Below are 19,656 nucleotides of genomic sequence, written 5' to 3'. Positions count from 1 at the left end.
TGGTTGTTTCTTACAGTAGTTTATCCTTGTGGTCCCCAGGGACTCCAGTCAGTAGTCCTGGTATGTTGGTAGGGTGAAGGTTAAGTAAGCAGCCAATACAAAGGTCCATTCCCCCCACAAACTCATGTACGCTAAATTCATTATTTACAGAAAAGGTTTGTTGGCGGCACCTCATGTGATGTATTAACCATTATCAAGAAGGTTGCACTTTTTTCAGCTCAACCTTGCTGACATTACACAATACAACACAGACTGAAGTGAGCTACTGATAACTTCCCTTCAGGTGCCATAGGTCACAGTAAATACCTCAGTGCCATTCACCATGATACAGTGGGGGCACAGGGCTCAGAGAGACAGTTCAGGGAGAATCAGTTCAGTTCCCGCGGAGGAGATTGTATGAGAAAGGACGCAGTCCCTCGAAGGCTCGCAGGAAAGCAAAACCAATAACTAGTTACCAAAGGGAGCATCAACAGCTACATTTTTTCATTTCTGAGTGCAGTGAAGTTTACAAGAAGCCGCCATGAAGCTGAAGTTGCCAAACCCAGGACTGGATGACCGGATCCCCTCTCACGCGGAACTGGAGAGGATGGAGAAGGAGGAGGCAGGAGACAGGCCCAAATGGGACAACAAAGCCCAGTATCTGCTCACCTGTGTGGGCTTCTGTGTGGGACTTGGCAACGTCTGGAGGTTCCCTTACCTGTGTCAGAGCCACGGTGGAGGTAGGCTGGGATGAGACCGAACGTTCTCTTTCTGAGTTGCCAGAAAATGAGCAGTGTGTATGAATTATTAAAATGATCTCAATGTGTCTTTACCTGTTTCCAGTAGCTGAGGGCTTTGCCAAAAGCTTAGTCAGTCTACATTTGGTCAAACTTTAACCTAGTATCCATAATTATAGTGGATTGTAACACATTAACAGACACATTTGAAGGTATCTAATCATTAAAGCGTAATGTTTAAAGATTAAGATATGCCTGAATTAAAACAATAAAATAGGTAACAGTGTTGATGTTATGTCAAAGACGTCTCTATGGGTTGTGTTGCAGAGATATCTACTGAAATTAGTCTTGTAATACCACTTGTTCCTCTGGAGAAAACGCCCTGAACCCTCGCCTCGTCCTCACAGATCGTCGTATAGCTGTCGGCAACCCCGGGAAACGGTGTAGCTTCAGTTAGCAGTTAGCTCGAGTTCAGCCACAGTACCGGGGAACTGCAGACTTCCTGTTGCTGCCGTTACACAGGCCCACCAGCCCACCGTGACTGCCGGTGCTGGAGCTTGTTCTGGCTGAGCTCAAGTCATTTACGGTTGCTGACTGAGGCTGACCTCTCTCCTCCCCTGGTGTGCTGCTCTCTTGGCTGCGCCGCTTCAGGGAAGATGAGACGAATATGCGGGTTGTTTTCTAGTTCTGCTACTTTGGATTTAGTCCAATATACATAACGTTACATTGACTACAGTCCCCGGTTAACATTAGTGCCCCAGTAAATACAGATGGATCAGCCGCACGTGAAGATGATAAGATAGCAGATGTTTTTTTGACCGGCTCTCAAAGTTTCAGCAGTTTGGTTGAATTTTGGTGTTCTTGTCCACTGACTGACTTACAGGCTTTACACAGGAGTAAATGCAATACACAATATAGATTAGAAATTGTATGGACCCAGTTTAGAGGTGAAATACTTACCCTTATTTCCTTGGAGCAGGTGGCTTGGAATTACATTGCTGTAAGATTTTTACAGAGATACAGTATGTGTAACAGTACACAGTCAGACTGTCTAAATCCTGCTCTTTAACAAGCTTAAAAAAATAGAAGCGAATGTTTGACTGATATCCTAAAACTTATAAATCAATTAGCAAATCCTTAGAAAATATTGTACAAACTGCTGTAATGACTTCCTTTTCCTTTTCTTTTCCTTCTCAAATTTTAAGTGTCAGTCTTATTCATGGTTTATATAGTACCTAGTGCTGATAATAAAAGGTACAAGGCTTTTTACAGTTCATGGTTGTCTTTATGAGAACAGTTTTTTACTTACCTTCATTAAAGTGCTGATTAAAGTGAATCAGTCACTCGACACATTGTTAACTCATTATGACGATCTGAATGTTGTAATTCCAGGAGCGTTTATGATTCCTTTCCTTATCCTGCTGGTCCTGGAAGGAATCCCACTGCTGCACCTGGAGTTTGCCATTGGCCAGCGCCTGAGGAAGGGCAGCGTGGGAGTGTGGAGGTCAATCAATCCATACCTGACTGGAGTTGGTGGGTAAAAAGATTGTAGATTGTAGATTGTGTTGCTCCAGGTATCACAATAATTTCAGCCTATTAACTTTTGTTAGCAACTGAAATATCTATACAATTATTTCATGGTTTAACATGACATTTTATACAGGCATTCATGGTCCCCAGAGGACGAATCCTACCGACTTTGGTGTTCCTTTGATTTTCCCTCTTTCACCACCATGAGGTTAATTGTTGTGGTTTTATTAGATAGATTTCAATTAACTTTGGCACAGAGATGCATTCCCCTCACAAGATGAATTGTGATCTCGTTAGTGATCCTTTAACTTTTGATCTAGTGCCATCATCAGATCGAAATGTTACCGTGCCCAATACTTTGATTTATGACCAAATACATGGAGAGCTATAGAGAAGGACTTTCGGTTGGCACCAAGGTGCTTCTGGAAAACCGTCCGGAACCTCAGGAGGGATAAGCGGGGAACCATCCAAGCTGTGTACAGCAAGGGTGGGACCCTGCTGACTTCGACTGAGAAGGTTATCGGGCAGTGGAAGGAGCACTTTGAGGAACTCCTGAATCCGACTAACACGCCCTCTATGGTAGAGGCAGAGCTGGAAGTTGAGGGGGGCCATCGTCAATTTCCCTGTTGGAAGTCACTGAGGTAGTCAAACAACTCCACAGTGGCAAAGCCGCAGGGGTTGATGATATCCGTCCAGAAAAGCTGAAGGCTTTGGGTGTTGAGGTGCCGTCTTGGTTGACACGCCTCGTCAACAATGCGTGGATGTCTGGGACAGTGCCTAGGGGGTGGCAGACCGGGGTGGTGGTTCCTCTATTCAAAAAGGGGGACCAGAGAATGTGTGCCAACTACAGGGGTATCACTCTTCTCAGCCTCCCCGGTAAAGTCTACTCCAAGGTGCTGGAAAGGAGGGTTCGGTCGATAGTCTGATTGAAGAGGAACAATGCGGATTCTGTCCTGGTCGTGGAACAATGGACCAACTCTTCACTCTCGCAAGGATACTGGAGGGGGCCTGGGAGTACGCCCAACCGGTCTATATGTGTTTTGTGGATCTGGAGAAGGCGTGTGACCAGGTCCCCCGGGTGAGGGCCATCCAATCCCTGTACGCCCAAATCGAGACTTGTGTCCAGATACTCGACAGTAAGTTGGACTCGTTCCCAGTGAATTTTGGCCTCCGCCAGGGCTGCGCTTTATCACCAATCCTGTTTATAATTTTCATGGACAGGATATCGAGGCGTAGACGTGGAGGAGAGGGGTTGCAGTTTGGTGGCCTGAGGATCTCATCGCTGTTCTTTGCAGATGATGTGGTCCTGATGGTCTCATCAGTCTGTGACCTTCAGCAGTCACTGGATCGGTTCGCAGCCTAGTGTGAAGCGGTTAGCATGAGGATCAGCACCTCAAAATCTGAGGCCATGGCTCTCAGCAGGAAACCGGTGGATTGCCTACTCCGGGTAGGGAATGAGCCCTTACCCCAAGTGAAGGAGTTCAAGTACCTCAGGGTCTTGTTCGCGAGTGAGGGGACAATGGAGCGAGAGATCCAACCGGAGAATCGGAGCAGCGGGGGCGGTACTGCAGTCGCTTTACCGCACCATTGTGACGAAAAGAGAGCTGAGCCAGTTGGAGCTGGCGGATGTGGCCTGGAGAAGAGAAATTTGGGGTTGCTTACTGGACCAGCTGCCCCCGCGACCCGACCCCGGATAAGCGGTAGACGATGGATGGATGGATGGATGACCAAATACATGCAAAACTAATGTTATTCCCATCAGCCTCAGGTGTACTTGGTGTTTAGTGCTAACTAGCAAGTATTAACATGCTAACGTGCTAAACTAAGATGGTGAACTTGGTCAACGTTATAACTGCTTAACATCAGCATGTCAGCATTTCTATTGTGAGCACGTTAGCATGCCGAAGTTAGCATTTAGCTCGAACCTCTCTAAGTACAGCCACTCAGATAATAGATGTACGCTCTTAGTCTTGTAAATTAAAAAATAATAATACCACAAGCCTTATTGTTTCATTTCGTTATAGGTATTGCGTCCTTGCTGGCCTCATTTTTCGTGGGTATGTACTATAACACAATCATGGCCTGGATCATGTGGTATCTCTTCAACTCCTTTCAAGATCCTTTGCCTTGGAGCCAATGTCCTCTCAATGCTAACAGGACAGGTATGCCTTCATACATCAACACAACAGTCAGAAAGAATCCAAAAGAAGTCACATCTGCAGTTACATTTATTTCCAGGGTTGCTTAAGTTGCCCTTTGCTTATCTGCTTATCTGTCCTTTGCAGGTCTGGTGGAGGAGTGTGCTCGGAGCAGCAGTGTTGACTACTTCTGGTACAGAGAGACTCTGAACACTTCAACAGCTATAGATGAGTCTGGAGGCATACAGTGGTGGATCGCTCTATCCCTGCTGGCTGCCTGGACTTTGCTTTATGTCTGCACCATCCGGGGAATCGAGACCACTGGAAAGGTCTGAGTGATGCCATGCTTGCGTGAATATGAGTTTGTTCAAATATACAGATATGTCTTTGGATCATATCGTTATTGTGTTCTTTTCTCAGGCTGTGTACGTCACTTCCACTCTGCCATACGTGGTCCTCACAATCTTCCTCATCAGAGGACTGACTCTGAAAGGATCTATAGAGGGGATCAAGTTCCTCTTCATACCAGATGTAAGCACTCCTGTAACACACCAACCAACATTTGTCAGTATAATTAATATGGTACAATTTTAAAAAATCATTCCCTTGCCAGCCTGGTCTCACTTCCAGGGTGTCAAACACCAACGCTTGGGCAGTGGGCGTTGGCATCTTGATACCGACGCACACAACACCCTGTGGTGTCTGAATTAGACGCACCTGACTTTCTACTAACTCCAATGTAAACCCATTTGTAGCATTATAAGATGCTCAGAGCAACAGACTTAGTATTAAGAGCGCAAAAGTCTGCCAAGGGTGGGAGATAGGGCTGGTGAATGGGTCAAACCAACACAGGACTTTCACCCAGGGGAACGGCGTTCGTGTCCTGTGTCAAACCAAAAGTAGTTTTTTTGCCTAAACCTAACCACAACGCTATCAAGCACTAACCTTTTGTGTCAAGATACTAAGGAAAAGGCATCAGACCTATAGTGAAGCCGGGAGCTTCTGCCCAAACGGATAGATATGACGAATAGGGGCGACATAATGTTACCCTTGCCGAGTGTTAGACGAGAAGATAGAGACCACTCTCATAACCGTCTGCTAAATATAAGGCTACAGCCACCAGCCAGTAAGTTTTTGACACTACAGATGATTTGATTCATTATGCAACTGGATTAAATCCCCTGTGAACAAAATAAATATTTGATAGGATTTTGGCCAGTGTGCTTTTATAATCTTCATATCAGAATTGATAGACTTTAAAGTGTTGCTTTATGGTCGTGATATGGACTATTAAAGACTTAAAAATAGCTCTGAGCAAATGTAATTTAGCAATCGATGTATCATCTATTAGTTTTTATGATCTCACATGGAGGACACTCCTCGTTTCCTGGTTTTATTGTGTCCTGGAAGACCAGACTCCTGGTTTACAGTACTATCACATATTCACATATCACATATTATTTACCGTTGGCCAGGACAGTAGGTGTGTAGGAGTGTTTACTGTCAGTTCTAAAGGGCAGAATTATCATAACAGGAACTAATTAGCAAATGAATGTTGGCTGAGTTTTACTGTTTATATGAGGTATTTTTTATTCTCTTTAAGGTAAATGAGTTAATGAATCCTGAGACCTGGTTGGATGCAGGTGCTCAAGTTTTCTTCTCCTTCTCTGTCGCCTTTGGAGGTCTCATCTCTTTCTCTAGTTACAACTCTATTCAGTGAGTAACTGCCTAAACTGCACAGTCATACAATGACCCTTCTTTTGAACTCCTCTCCTCACATATTCATATTTGTCTTTTAGCAACAACTGTGAACAGGATGCCGTTCTCATCTCCATCATCAATGGCTGCACCTCTGTGTACTCAGCAACCGTTATCTACTCCATCATCGGCTTCAGGGCCACGCAAAAATTTGACGACTGCACAGCAGAGTAAGTTTCAAATTGCACATAAGACGTCTTAAAAATGTATTCATTTAGGAATCACTTATAAAGACTGAACTTATCTCACTGTCCATTTTGTTTAGCAACATCTGGAAGCTGATGAATGCCTTTAGCTATCCTGAAAACAACATCACAGACAGCAACTACAATGAGGTTCTGAACCACTTCAACCAGACTAATCCAGATATCATTCAAGGATTACAATTACAGACCTGTGACCTGCAGGTTTTCCTCAGTCAGGTCAGTATATAATGTTACAATATTTGAGATTAGAATTGATCTGTTTTTAATCACACTAACATGATTTACGGAGGGTCAATGGTTTAAATATTTGGTGTACTACCTCAGGGCGTGGAGGGAACAGGTCTAGCCTTCATCGTGTTCACAGAGGCCATCATCAATATGCCTATTTCTCCTATGTGGGCTGTCCTCTTCTTCGTCATGCTCTTCTGCCTCGGCCTCTCGACTATGTTCGGGAACATAGAGGGAGTCGTAGTTCCTTTGCAGGACCTTAAATTGCTGCCCCAGTCTTGGCCCAAAGAGGTTTTCTGCGGTAATTTTCAGAATTTCCTATTAAATATAAAATACTTTTTTCATATCAGGATAATAACATTTCCTCTAGAGATATGAGTGAAATAACTTTTTTGTATTGTTTTTTTTTCAGGTCTGACTTGCCTCATCTCTTTAGCTCTTGGGCTGATCTTTTCCCTGAGCTCTGGAAACTACTGGCTAGCTCTTTTTGACAACTTTGCTGGCTCTATTCCCCTTCTGGTCATCGGATTATCTGAAATGATCGCAGTTATGTACATCTACGGCGTAGACAGGTGAGTCTATCAAAAAAGGGTTAGTATTGTGGATAAAAATCTGTCCTCTGAGCCAGCGAAGAAGACTGGACTCCTACCACTAATATTTACTTTAACTTATTTAAACTACTGCAAATCTAGTATAACTCAGCATACATTCAAATCGCTTATGCGATGTTTGCCGTTAAGATAACACTCAACTAATCTTTTTAGGACTACATCAATTAGGTGCGGACATGGGTCGGCTATAGGTTCGACACACGCATTTAATTACAATATACACCCTTGCTGCTGCACCATGGAGCCTATACCACTACCCACTTAAATTAATACTTTTGTCAACCTAAACAGGTCTTAAAATCAGTGCTCTTGACTATATTAGATCAGTAAATTATCTTTTGTGCTTTAACATAGTATTCATACTCAAAAACTACTTATTCTATGTGGTTGCAAATGTATTCTTCCTGTTTCCTTACATTCCTTTGTTGAGATCATCCGTTGTGGCCCTGTAACCATCAATCTTGTCTTTTATTCATTATTTACACCATTTGTTACACTACTCGTTGATTTAGATTTAAATTTCAGGATTATACAACACATCTAAGTAAAATTTGTAAAAATTAACCTATTCAACCCTTCTAAATAAACATTTCAAAAATCATCTGACAGATTCTTCTTTTCCTGTCCTGTTAGGAGTGCTGGGTTACATCCATTCATAGCCAATAGGCAAAAGCATAATCGTTCAGTGAGTCACCTTTCCGTACGTGTCTACTTCAGTGATTGTTCCTCCTAATCAAGTGTTCTTGTCTTAGAGAATACAGGCGCATGCTGATTCTTCACAAGCTACCGGAAACTCTCAAAAGTGTCACAACACTCCTGCAGACGTTCCAGTAGTGATTTTGTTCAGTAGTAAGCTTTTTCACCTGATCTTGCAACTCTTCTAACTGATTGTCTTGTTGTTGCATCAAAAGCTTTTAATTGTTTCTGGCGTTTCTGTTCGAGTGGCATTTGAGTTGTCTGGTCAGACTGACTCGTAGCTTGTTTGCCTTGTGTTTTGGCATCTTATGTATCAGTTTCTTGTAATTCTTCTTAACTCAGATTTGACCAAATCAGTAGTATCACTGACCTCCAGGGCTGGAGTAGTCTCAGTATCCTCGTTGTCAGTGGATTCTTCCTATGAGCCTGGATTTTCTATGGCTCTTCTCCACGTGCTCTGTACCTTTCTGCTTCCCGCTCAGGTGTTCTTAGTCGTTGTTATGTGGCAGCTTATGATATGTGGCAGTTTCTGGATGATGAGGTGCTTCATCCGGTGTTGTTGACTGCTGGGCTGTTGCTTCTCCTGCTGTCACTGACTCCTGGGCTGATGCTTTTCAAACCATGGCGTTCTTGAGGTCCACGGCTGTCGGTCATCAATCGTTCGATCATATACGTATTTTACATATGTCAAAATATACTAGCTTCATCCCCCTTCTCCCCTATTTTCCTGATACGATATGAGTGGTAAACACTACATTATGTCCTATCTTTAGTGTTACTTCTACTTTAATTTGGGGAGCAGTGGCATGCTATATCCTGTTTCCTCTGTTACTATGTGAAAGGTATACTTAAACATTTTTTATAATAATATTAAAAATAATAAAATGGAGTTTCTATAGCTCTTTTCTAGAACTAAAAAGGTGCTTAATGCTACTGCACTGTAACAGTATTCTCTTCATTAATGCATAATTTTGTCTGCCAACTTTTGCAACATAGTCCCTCTGACTATACTAAAATGCCCCCCCACTGTAGTGTTGTCTTTGATTTGTCTAGTGTAATTGGGCAATATGGCAAAGGTTCTAGTATTGGTAGTTTTATATTAAATCGTTTTTCCGTACCGATATTGTTTCGTCATCGTGATCGTTTTGTCTTCTTGTGTCTTTATTTTGTTCTGTCATTTTTAACTCTAGAAGTTTTTATGCATTGGTTCTACATTCCAAAGGGGTTATTTGTACATTATCGTTTTCGCGTGACTGGTTGTCCAATTGCTCATCAATTTCTTGTATTAGGTCTACATCAAATGTTGGGTCATCATAAATTTGGAGAGGAAATTGTTCAATTGTTACTTTGAGCATTTTCTAAAGCATTTTTGTTAGTTTTTTATTACTATTGGGTTGCTTGGGGCAGAGTCACTCGCCGCCCTTTGTTCATTTCCTAAATTAAACAAATTGTAAGATTGCCTTATTATTGTATGTTTGTCATGTTCCTTTTAATTACGATGCGGACTATGTGGACTTTTTGTACGCATTCGTGAATGTGTGGCACTTTTGTGCACTGATTTAATAGAACATCTAATCATTACTCTCACCAACCCCTTGACCTCACATGGTGTTGGCAGGTTATGGCATAACTTCATTTCTTCATTATTGTTAAAGTAGATGAGTTCCATTTGGCTGTTTTGCGGTGTCTTACTTTGATTTAATGCTTCATCTGCGGCTGTTAGCGCACAATCAATTTTGTCTCTGATTTCAATAATATGACGTTTCGGATAATTATTTCATAGACTAAATAAGACTGTTATTACAGTTCCTATTCCCCATAACCCTTTCTTGTTTATTTCTCTGTTGTTAGGTTTTTGGAGGGCTTTGAGCCTGTTTTAACCATGCACTCGTTCTCTGCTGGACTGGTGGGGATCTCGGCGCCTGAGCCTGAGGTGGGCTTAGCCCTCCTCTGACGGTCTTTTGGCCATGTGCGAGACTCATCACTTGAGTCTGCTTTTACTTTTTGACCTGGTTATTACTTGCACGTCTGATCGCCAGTCTCTGTGATCTCCTTTCTCCCTGTGGACTCTGGGATCGTCCAGTTCCATGCGGAGTGGTGTCATCGTCCCCTTGTGACCCAGGGTGTGCTTCTTGTCTGGGTGTCGTCCCTTGGGGGTCGTATGCTTGACATATATTCGGTCTCCTGGTCGTATTCTCTGTACTGATTCTGGGATGGTGGCCTCTCCGTTCTCCATGACTCCTTTTGCCTGTTGAGATACTACCTTATGGATTCAAGTTAAATGCTGTACATAACTTAACAATTTCTCCCAATTACTCGAATGGAGGCCTTTCACATGGACCTCTAAGATATGGCACAGGCATTGGTTGTCCTGTTAGCCTTTCATGAGATGTTAGAGATGTTAGAGGTGTTAGATGTGTTAGTCTGTTTAGTTTGTTAGTTTGTGATCTCATGTTCTTCAAAGGCAAAGGTAGAGCCTCTTCCCAGTTGAGCTTACCTGCCCTCTGCAAGTACTTTTGCTAAATGTTGCTTAGAAAATACCTCATTCGGTACTGCTTTGATCCACCTACTATATCTGTCAATTAAAACAAAAATGTTTTTATAGTGTTTACATTGTATACACACATCATACTCATAATATTCCATCTACTATAACTGCAAAAACAAAAAATGGGCGTCCACCAGACTACTTGGACACGCTTATACTTGAACTCCTCCCCCCTTGCACCTGATCCTGATCATGTGCATTTCTAATAACAAACTTCAACACTGATACTACAGGTACGACAGGTACGACATCGTGTCCATGTGGACTTTCCATAGTCCCTTCTGGGAATCATCATGTGCTATTATGACTGCCACAACGCTTTCTCAAACTTGTAATTGTCGCTACCATGTGCAATATTCACTTTTATAACTTTGTACAATTATCAACGACTGTGTACTTATATTACTTTTACTCTATTTTAGGCTATTTAACTATCTTATGCTTGCCACTTTACTTTCTTGTTCTTTTGTAACAAGGTGAATTTCCCCGTTGTGGGATTTAATAAAGGATTTTCTGATTCTGATTAACGAGGAGAGAGCTGTGAGAGGTTCACAGTCAGCTATAAATAGCGATGAGGCTATTTTGTGCCCATTTCCGCTCGTTTAACTGCTTCATCAGCTAAATTGTTGCCTGTTGCAATTAAATGAATCTGTTGTTTGGTGCGCAGGGCACTAGATTATTACGTTTTACCTTGTGCTAATTGACATGCTGCTGCTAACACTTAAATTTCAGCATGGTTAAGCTATCTTTTTAGTTTGAACATTTGTAACAGTGTTATCTCTATTTATTAGTACTACAGCATATCCTGCGTGAGTTCCTGTAATATCTCTAACACATGACATGCCTGCTGTTATGGATTTGAGCCGATTTCAAATAGATCTTTTTGCACATGCATGCAGGTCGCTGTTGCTTTGACACAATCATGTCGTGTGCCATTTACTGGCAACGTCATTCTAGTTGCTGGATTCACTTGTGTTACATCGTTGGATGATAAGTTCAGGAGCAGACAATATTACTTCATACCCAGTTCGTCTAGCTTGAGTCAACACAGAATGTGGGCTTGTTAGCAACGCATGCAGTTGATGAGATGTATACAAAATTATTGTGTGTCCCATAGTCACTGTGGAAGCTTTCTGAAATGCAAATACTGCAGCTGCTAAACCCTGGTAACAGTGTGGCAACCCTGCTTCGATGCTATCTAGTTTAGTGCTGTAATATGCCAGTAGTTGTCTACGTGTCGGAGTCTCCTGCATCAATACTGCACATGCAACTTTTAACAACATACAAATGGAACGTTTTGGTGTAATCTGGGTTACCGAGTGCTGGACCAGATTGCAAATCTACTTTTATTCTTTGAAATGCATTCTCAGCCTCCTCAGTCCATTGTACCTGGGTTGCATTGTTTGTTTTTCCTGCTGAGCATATGAGGTCTCGCATTGGTGCTGTTTGACAATATAGTCACAGATCCACGGCCGACTGAGTTCTGCCATCCCAAGAGAAGAGAGAATGTCAGTGGTTTTGGGGCCTTGATTATGGCTTCTGTCAACTATCAACTTCTGTTTGACATATTAGTAACTTGTCTTTGCTTACCTTGTGTCCCCGCTTAGCCAGAGCTTCCACAATTTGCTACAGTATCTATCTCACACTGCTCCTTTGTTGAGCTACAGATTAATAACTCATCCACATACTGTAGGTGTGCTGCTGTCCCTCATGTAACAGCAGACAGATGTTGAGAGTCTGGATGCAGTATCACTCTGAAAAACACTGAATACAGATCAATTACAGTATGCCAGCGTACATTAGGTGGAATGTTAGAGAGCAAAGTGTGGGGGTCTGGGACAATTGGAGTTTCAGCGTCAACGAGGGCATTGATAGCTCGTAAATCACGCACTAATCGATAGTCCTCTGAATGAGGCTTTTTGATTGGAAAAATAGGTGTGTTATATGGACTTTTAGTTTTTTTCCAATACTCCTGCTTTTAAATAGGCCGTTAATTGTGGTTCTAATACCTTCTATTGCATGTTGTTTGAGTGGATATTGTTTTTTATATGGTAATGTGACATTTGGTTTGAGTTGTATGCGTACTGGCTGTGCTGATTTGACTAGGCCTACATCTGTTTTATGTTTCGACCACAATTCTTGTGGGAGTGACCTCAGCAGGTTTTCAGCGTCTTTGGTTAGAGGTAATTGTCCAGGTGTCCTTTCGTTTTCTTTGAAAATCCTACATCATATGCTCGTATTGATATTTTCATATACTGGCCATCTGAAGAGATGTAGATGTTTTCATCTTCTGTGGGCTTCCAGATCGGTGTTTGTGAAGCTGTTTTAATCATGGGTCCTAGTTCATGAGATTCATGACCTTTTGCCACCATCAGCGTGATATGTGGGATGGAGTTCGTCACCTGAAACCATTGTTGTAATTCGGTAGGGAGTGTCACAGCCGTGGCAGCTCCCTGTGGTCCCACAACTATGTCTTGCCTGACCATGTACTTATTTTTGTCTTTTTCTGTGATGTTGGTGCTCTTTATGTTTCTGCAAGCTTTGGAATATTTCCAATCTTCCCTTTTACCTCAATCTCTTCTTCGTCATTGTCATCATCATCTTCATCATTATCATTATCCACAGCTGTCATGGGGAATTGTTCTATCTTAGGAGGTCGTCTGCTTGGAGAGTACGGTGGAGGTCTGGTTGGTAGAGGAGAGGCAGTGGGTGGTGAATCAACCTGTCCCTTACCCTCCTATGCCTTCATATGTGTAGCGTATGCCCCGCCTTCTGGCTCTGAATGTTCAGTTGTCCACAGTATGGCAGAACCTGCTTTGGCAACAGCTTCGTCCTGCTTTTTTCAAATTATTTGAGAGTGTTTTCAGAACATTGTATTTACAACTATCTCAATCTCTAAAAAATTCTGAGTTTGCTGCTTCACACTGTTTGTCTGCTCAAAACCTTACGCCATCCAAAATGTAAGGCAACGCATCAATCCGATAATGTTCTTTACTTTATCTAATTTGCAGGTTTTATTTTATCACACAACACAAATGTTTTTTCTCTTTAACCTGGGATTTATTTTGTTTTTAGTAGTTCTTTCCGCTACTTATATAATTACATATAACATCATCTTTGTCCTAATTATGTGTTCGAGGTGCACAGTTTCGGTAGAACATTTTAAACAGTGTTTTTATCTCTTTTCTGCGTTGTACTGGATTTTGTACACGGAGCTTTGTATTTAAAATGTTCTCTTATTTAGGTCGAAAGTTTCAGCACAGTCGTTGAATGGTCAATAGTTATTTTTCGACAGTAATCCTATGTCTCTGCTCCGTTTGCGTTTCTCAAATCGTTTTTCAGCAACTTCCTTTTCTGTCTTTTAGTTTAGTCATGAAAAAAAAAAAGAAAACCTCCTGATTCTTTTAAATATAGATTATGTTAAAATAACACAGTTTATGCAGTACTTTCTATTCTTCACTAACTTGTGGTAAACACGATATTACTTCTGAGGATACCTGTCAACATTGGAATTTCAAAATAAGGGAAGTCTTTTTGGCGGACTCCGCCCATATTTTAACAGCTCTCAGCCACTAATGTAAACGTAAACACATAAGGGGCGGGTATACACATTCAGGAAATACATGTTTATTTAAAGTATGTATTACTTGTACAGACATGTTTATAAGATTTATGTCTTTTATTTGATGAGTTGTTATCATCAATTTATTTGATGAGTGATGAGTTGTGTGGCTTTTGTTTCCCCCGACGAGGACTTCCTTGCGATGTCAGAGTCTGGAAACATGTCCGCTACACTGTGACTGAAATCAACGCAGAAACTGAAGGCTACATTATTTTTTAGCGCAAAGCATCGACATCTTTCCCTCAGCTTTGCTCACTTGGTCCGCCTCCGACACAGTTCTTGTCACAAATGAAGTCATTGACAGTGAATATTTTTGTGCCTCTTGGCGTGTTTGTGTTTGTGCTTGGTCGATTTTTCTTGCTGGCGAACATCGCTTATTCCGCCGTGTGCGATGCTAACATCTATTCAGATGTTAGCATCGCACACTCGTGCTTTTTGTAAAGTGTGCCATTCGGCACACTTTACAAAAAGCACGAGTTTGCTCGACCCATTTAGTACTTACATAAAGTTTTAACTTGTTTGGCAGGTACACCTGCGTCTCCATCTATCTCCCGTTCACTGTGACTCTCATCATATGTTCTCGTCTTCTTCTGTGTTATTGTTCCTGTTTTATTCTTCTGTGTGTTTACTGGCGGATAACGTTTTTCAGCTAAAGTTAAACATAATACTTCCACCTGCTTTACCGGAGGCCACTTTACACTTTTTTTAATTAGGCCTATTTTTGTTTTTGAAAGGTTAAAAAGACGGGAGAAATATTTAAACGGGAGAAAAACGGGATAGAAGTAAAAAATAAGGGATAATCCCGGGAAAAACGGGAGGGTTGACAGGTATGCTTCTGAGTGAAATAGTTACAGAGACTCCGCTGTTTTCGGTGTCATGCAAAACCCGACTTTTCACAAAACTTCTTTAAGCAGTTATCTGTTATTACTACGCCATTTATATAACTAGTAATTATCTATATATATATATTGTTCTTGGTGTTTAGATGATTACCGTTTGTTATTATGTAGTAATTTACTCCGTAGTATCTGATCCCTCTGTCTGTAGTTAGGCCGACAAGAAATATACTTGGAGTCTGTTAAAAATCCTGTTTTACTCTTCAGTTTAAAAAAAAACTATGTCTCCAAATGATTCACTTTCTATGTTAGACAACTCCCCATTATTATGAGAAAAACAGCTCTGAATGGGTCTCGTACTCAGGTCTCCCGTGATAATGGCAGAGACGCTAACCACTCGGCCAGTGAGAAATAGATGAAACGATGCCAAAAATTGGGAAGAAACTATACCACCATATATCACCGAGGCTTGTTGACAACCTACCACCGTAGCTTGTCATGCATGAAATATATATATCTATATAGGTTGTATTCTCCGTCCCAACAAACATGGGTTTTACTAGCAAACAACGTTGTTTCTCGTTGGCGTCCCGACTGGACTTGTTAACAACATAACACTCAATTATTTATCATGTATATTCCTCTTCCAAAGACATGGCCACTTGAAGAATACTTATTTTATTGCTTGTTGCTGTCCCAACTGGGCCCAATAGCAACGTAACAGCAATTTATTAATACTACCTGTCCCCGTCGGGCCCCTTCAGTAGTGTTATTTTATCAGATATCTGTACCACAACTTTCACATCCACAATCCATGAATGTCGTCCCGAAATCAGGCCCTATAACATCGCACCAGCTTCCCCTGCTTTCATCAAACACATTTACTACGTCTAACAGACACACTTTAGATTTCCTTATCAGAGCAATAAAACCCTTCCAACCAACAAACACACTTTTAAGTTCTTTCGCTTATACTGTCCCTTTTAACACTTTTGGTCCGGCCTGTGCTGCCTGAACATTTACAGACACTCCCCGCAACAATTGTTATCAGCCACAGAACAAATCAAAGTTTTCTTCTTTCAACCAGCACTATTTCACTTTTGACTTATTTTTAAATGAAGGCATTATAATATGCATTTCTACCACTTCCATCACTTCATTCATTCTTTTCATTCCATGGTTCTTTAAAAACATAGAGGACATAGACAAACATAAAACATGTATTTGTATCAACTTTTTCCTGCCAGTGACTTTAGTTTTAAAGTTTTTCTATTTAAACAACTTATTTTCAAAATATATTTTTTACATTTATTACAATTTTAGCTTTTTTAACGTCTAAATTCTTTAGGAGAGTGACATTTCTGATTTTTTTATGCCTTACCTCGGTGGGTCCACTGCACTCGGACACATTCTTGAATTTGCAGTTTTTCAGAAAGTGTGGTCTGCTCACCTTAGTTTTTTATTTAGGCCTGGTTTGTGCCAACTGCAGTTGATTACTGGTCTACTCCCCTCTTTATACCTTGTTTCACATGGTGAAACTAAAGGGCGGGGCTGAAATGTACATACAAAACCAAGGTTATAGTCTAAAAGGTTAGAGTGTATTCCAATACGGTGAATCAATCTGACATGTTCTGAACTATGCCCTCTAATACCTTTATCTGGAATCTGCCTGTTCTGGCCCCTATATGTGTTTCTGGTATATTCTAGTTTGACAGGCGCCGGCCAGGCCTGTTATTCTTATCCCTATCATATTAAGGGCCCCATAAATCTTCCTTTTTACGAGTATGAACTGGGAAACTTACTTTACAATCTCACCTCTTAAAATGCTGTTATTCGGCCTTTTCCCCCAATGTTTGCTTGGGCTGTCCTTTCCCATTTAGGTTGGTTTACAATTGATTATTACACATTTATATATATATATATATATATATATATATATATATATATATATATATATTCATAATACAAACCATTATACTTCGTAAATCCTACTACAATTATTACTAATTAGTACTAATAAAACCTATTAGAGAACACATTTTATTATATCCCTTAATGAAACACATACTTATTAAATCCGCCACAACATTAGGGGTTAGGGTTAGGGGTAATATACCTTAAAACCTCAAATGTGCGGGTAAGACATGTTCCTTGTATTTTGACAATGATATCTCCACAGGATTTTTAACCATTCAAACTGCATTTGAAACGTCCGTCTCCCTTTGTTCTTTTACACTTGAAGCAAAGATAGCCCTTACTAATCCCGTACAACACTAGGAACATAGTTCTGACCCTGCGATCGTTGAACGTGTGTAATTCTCGAAGCACCCACAAAGGATCAAATGCACCCCTAACTGCACTGCCAAGCAAAAAGCATCCTCCTGTTCTATTTGCGCGCATTTAAATGACATAATGTGCATACTTTTGGCACAAAGAGCACACGCAGTTACAGTGAAATTATTAGCATCTTCAGAGAGTTTGTGGTCGCTGAAGCGCATTTAAAACGGGTGTAACGCCCAGACTTTCCACTGATCATAGCAGCACTCACAGACATGGATATTAAATGGCTACATTTTTCTTTTTCTCACTGCAATTGTTCTGCCTACCGTGTTCTTGGCGCAAAGGCAACATTTTTGCCACATTAATAATTGTAATCAGATGCAAAAAAAAGGCAAATGGCATTCAGCTGTAAAACTTTATAGCCATGTTTGCACTGTATTATCATTAGCGTATTATCTTGTGTGTGTCGGACCTTGAAACGGGGCAGATAGTGATTGCAATTGATGCACAATTCATGATGCTACCAGCGACCTTCTTTCATTCTTTGCTATTGTCAGTTGCCATTGCAGGTGTCTGATCCTCAGTGAGGCATGTCCTAATACAGTTGAAACAAAGCATTCTGACCTTGGAACGGTAATAAAGTGTCAGTCATCATAGGAGAGATAAATAAGTAGTTTGTCTTGTAATGTAGCAAGACTATGGTGAGGAATGTGAAAGAAATTTGTTTCAATAATAATGTCGATGAAAGCAGTAAAAACATTATTTATAAGTTATAAAATGTTTCAAATGTGCATAATATTGCATTACGTCCCCTTGTTTCCAGTCTTTATGTTATGTGAACAAAATGTTACTAAAGTAACAGAGTGGAGTTTCATTTCCGTGTGCAACACACACAAAGCACCACACGCTGCTTTATTTATTGTATCTAATAAAAAGTACAAAGTTGTAATTTATGGATGCTTTCATACACACTCAGTTGATATTCTGTCTCCCTCTTATTGCTTCCAAACAGGTTTAACGAGGACATCGAGTTTATGATCGGCCACAAGCCCAATCTTTTCTGGCAGGTGACATGGAGGGTGATCAGTCCACTCGTAATGGTCGTCATCTTGATCTTCTACTTTGTAACCCAAGTCAACAAGAGTCTCACTTATTTGGTGTGGGATGAGGACGCGGTAAGTGTGCTCATCACAATAGTTTAAGCGTAAAGAGATTTTTAGATGTGTTGTCTTAAAATGATTATAATATTGATGGTGGTAGAAATCCACCTTTGTGATTTCAGACCTCTTGTTAGTCGTTCGTTGCTGTAAATTTGAACTTTTCCTTGACTCTGGCCATAGGAAAGCTTCCCCACCCTTGAAGCGCGTCCGTATCCTACCTGGATCTACGGCTTCATCTTCATCCTGGCTGGAATTCCCTGTTTATCCATCCCAGGATTCGCCCTCTTCAAATTCATCCAGAGGAAATGCTGCAAGCAGAAGGACTACAGTGACGACACAGTGGACACTATCTCTGCCAAAATACAAATGAATGAAAAAAACAAGTTTTAGATAGAATAACACGTCTCAGAATACTAATAGAGGTATCAGTGTTTCATTGAATTATTAAATAAACTAAATGCTTACGTTATTTATCTCATTTATGTGCACGTTTCAGTGTTTACTGCACGGGTGTCAAACTCAAGGCAATTACATCCACCCGCGAGAAAATATCATATGTCAATCATAAGTGGCCCGCCGGTTTTGGTAATTAAATCAATGCATGGCACAACCACGGGAAAAGACATTTGAGGAAGTATCTAAATGTGTGAATGAAATGAAAGTTTTTGGAAAGCAAAGGGAAACACACCACAGATCTCTGGGACGATGTGAGCTGGCCTGTTTGTGCGACATAACGAAGCATCTCACTGTTAAACCTGCAGCTTCAGGGCCGTGTGATCGCGGACATGTGTGATGCAGTGAGAGCTTTCCAAGCCAAGCTGCCTGTGGGAGACTCTGATGCAGAAGGAAACTTTGGTCACTACATGTTTCCAAACACTGACAAACCATCTCCACCTCTGTGTTCCTGACCGCATTTGCCGACTTTGCTGCTCAGAAATTTAAATTGAACTGCTCAGCAATCCGTTTGCAGTTGACTTAAATATGTTCCATATCTTTTTGCACTTTATATGTGTATCCTGTTCAGTAAATGTGGACCGTGTTTGGCCCTCAACATAGTCCCAGTTTTTAATGTTGGCCCTCTCTGTGATTGAGTTTGACATCCCCGGTCTACTGCTTGCTCTGTGCAGTTTCTCCTCTGCTCGGTTTCGCAAAGGGCGGGGCTCCGCCCCCTACACACACACACACGTGCGAACACACCTTAACCTACAGCCAGAGACAGAGCGGAGGAAAGGAGAGGGGAGAACTAAAAATAAATCCTCTGCTAAATGTTTTACTTTAAAATGACACAATATAATTATTTATTACTTGTTAATCATGTTAAAAAATG

General features: G+C 41.1%; 1 protein-coding gene across 1 annotated transcript; it reads left to right on the top strand.

Moving 5' to 3' along the window:
- The first annotated feature begins 520 nt into the window (after window positions 1–520).
- LOC115015939 (sodium-dependent neutral amino acid transporter B(0)AT1-like) lies at window positions 521–18,719 on the top strand. Its single transcript, XM_029443596.1, has 12 exons — window positions 521–719; window positions 2,109–2,249; window positions 4,271–4,408; window positions 4,532–4,713; window positions 4,805–4,915; window positions 5,988–6,100; window positions 6,184–6,312; window positions 6,408–6,564; window positions 6,673–6,877; window positions 6,989–7,148; window positions 18,182–18,344; window positions 18,510–18,719. The coding sequence occupies exons 1-12, from the start codon at window positions 521–523 to the stop codon at window positions 18,717–18,719; spliced, it is 1,908 nt and encodes a 635-aa protein (XP_029299456.1).
- Window positions 18,720–19,656: the final 937 nt, after the last annotated feature.

This window comes from Cottoperca gobio, chromosome 11, assembly GCF_900634415.1.
Source record: "Cottoperca gobio chromosome 11, fCotGob3.1, whole genome shotgun sequence".
Lineage (NCBI taxonomy): Eukaryota > Metazoa > Chordata > Actinopteri > Perciformes > Bovichtidae > Cottoperca > Cottoperca gobio.
Note: the sequence above shows the minus strand (reverse complement) of the source record. Positions and strands in the feature narration are given on the sequence as shown.